The sequence below is a fragment of the Dipodomys ordii genome, unplaced genomic scaffold, assembly GCF_000151885.1.
Source record: "Dipodomys ordii isolate 6190 unplaced genomic scaffold, Dord_2.0 Scaffold8175, whole genome shotgun sequence".
In the NCBI taxonomy this organism is placed as follows: domain Eukaryota; kingdom Metazoa; phylum Chordata; class Mammalia; order Rodentia; family Heteromyidae; genus Dipodomys; species Dipodomys ordii.
This window is the reverse complement of record NW_012275388.1, coordinates 973-2,496: the sequence shown is the minus strand read 5'-3', so window position 1 is coordinate 2,496 and position 1,524 is coordinate 973. Positions and strand designations below refer to the sequence as shown.

Below are 1,524 nucleotides of genomic sequence, written 5' to 3'. Positions count from 1 at the left end.
GGCCTGGGTGCTGTCCCTCAGCTCTTCAGCTCAAGGCTAGCACTCTACCACTTGAGCCACAGCGCCACTTCCGGCTTTTTTCTTTTTGCTTAAGTGGTGCTGAGGAATCGAACCCAGGGCCTCATGCATGCAAGGCAAGCGTTCTACCACTGAGCCACCTTCCCAGCCCCTCTGCTAAAGTTTTATGCAGATAAACTCTTAAGGCATTGAGGAGGCTAATGACAAAAAAAAAATCATTTATTGTGAAATATGTTTATTACGCCAGAGAGAAAAACAAGTAGAAAATGGCAGTCTTCAATGTCATATACATGTTACTCTAAGTCTGTTAATAAGCTCAGTTGTACTGTTGAGTTTTCCAATCCTCCTCCTCTTACAAGTCATGGATGTGCAGCCTAGAGAAGAAAAATCATCCTTGGGGTTTGCTTAACTTCTCTCCGGCGTCTTTTCAGATCCACGAGAGCGTGTGAAAGAAGATGACTTGGATGTTGTTCTCAGCCCACAGAGACGAAGCTTTGGCGGGGGCTGCCACGTGACCGCTGCTGTTAGCTCCCGACGCTCAGGAAGTCCACTGGAGAAAGACAGTGATGGGCTTCGCCTGCTCGGCGGGCGAAGGATTGGCAGTGGGAGGATAATCTCTGCCCGGACCTTTGAGAAGGACCACCGTCTCAGTGACAAGGACCTGCGTGATTTGAGAGACCGAGACCGAGAGAGGGACTATAAGGACAAGCGTTTCAGGGTTTGTCTTCTGGACTCTTTGGTGTCTCGTGCTTGGGGACTTGATAGGTCATTTATACTGGATGGGTTGGTGGTTTTTGCTGCATCCATGCTTGCCAGCACCATGTTAGCTTCCTCCCCGCCACTATATTGTCTGAGAACCTGGATGAATGCAGTGTGTGCTCTGAACTAGACTAGAAGTAGATCTGGGTGCGCAGAGGGAAAAGATGGTGTGCTTCGTGTCTGTAAATTATTTCTTCATTTTTCTCTCCAGCACTACTTCATTCTTAGCTTGATTAATATACAAATGCTTTGACTAAGAATGTTGCTATTTTGTGCTTTTTCAGAGAGAGTTTGGGGATAGTAAGCGTATCTTTGGGGAGCGGAGAAGAAATGATTCATATACTGAAGAAGAACCAGAATGGTTCTCGGCCGGACCCACAAGTCAATCTGAAACCATTGAGCTGACTGGCTTTGATGATAAGATACTAGAAGAAGATCACAAAGGCAGAAAAAGAACAAGGCGACGGACAGCCTCTGTGAAGGAAGGTCAGAACAAACCTTGTTTGGGAGGGTAGTTCACTGTTGTATATAAAATGAGGTAGGGTTGTCATTGGCTTTGTCTTCATACTTTAGCATTAACAGCTTGATCTTGAAACGCCTTCCTAAGTAAGAATTCACTAAGTGTACCTTGATACTATTTCCTTGGTTTAGAAGTGTCACCTACCCCATGACGACACTATACCTATGAAAGGGTTCCTCGGGTGAGACACGTAAAGATAAAGAGGGCTTTCGTTTTTTGAACAAGTA

At 45.7% G+C, this 1,524-nt stretch overlaps 1 protein-coding gene across 1 annotated transcript; it reads left to right on the top strand.

Moving 5' to 3' along the window:
- Nucleotides 1-449: 449 nt before the first annotated feature.
- Nucleotides 450-1,263, top strand: LOC106002351 (eukaryotic translation initiation factor 4E transporter-like; the record flags this gene model as incomplete). Its single annotated transcript, XM_013037242.1, has 2 exons — nucleotides 450-736; nucleotides 1,062-1,263. Coding segments are annotated over 2 exons (489 nt in total), but the record flags the coding sequence as incomplete, so codon positions are not given.
- Nucleotides 1,264-1,524: the final 261 nt, after the last annotated feature.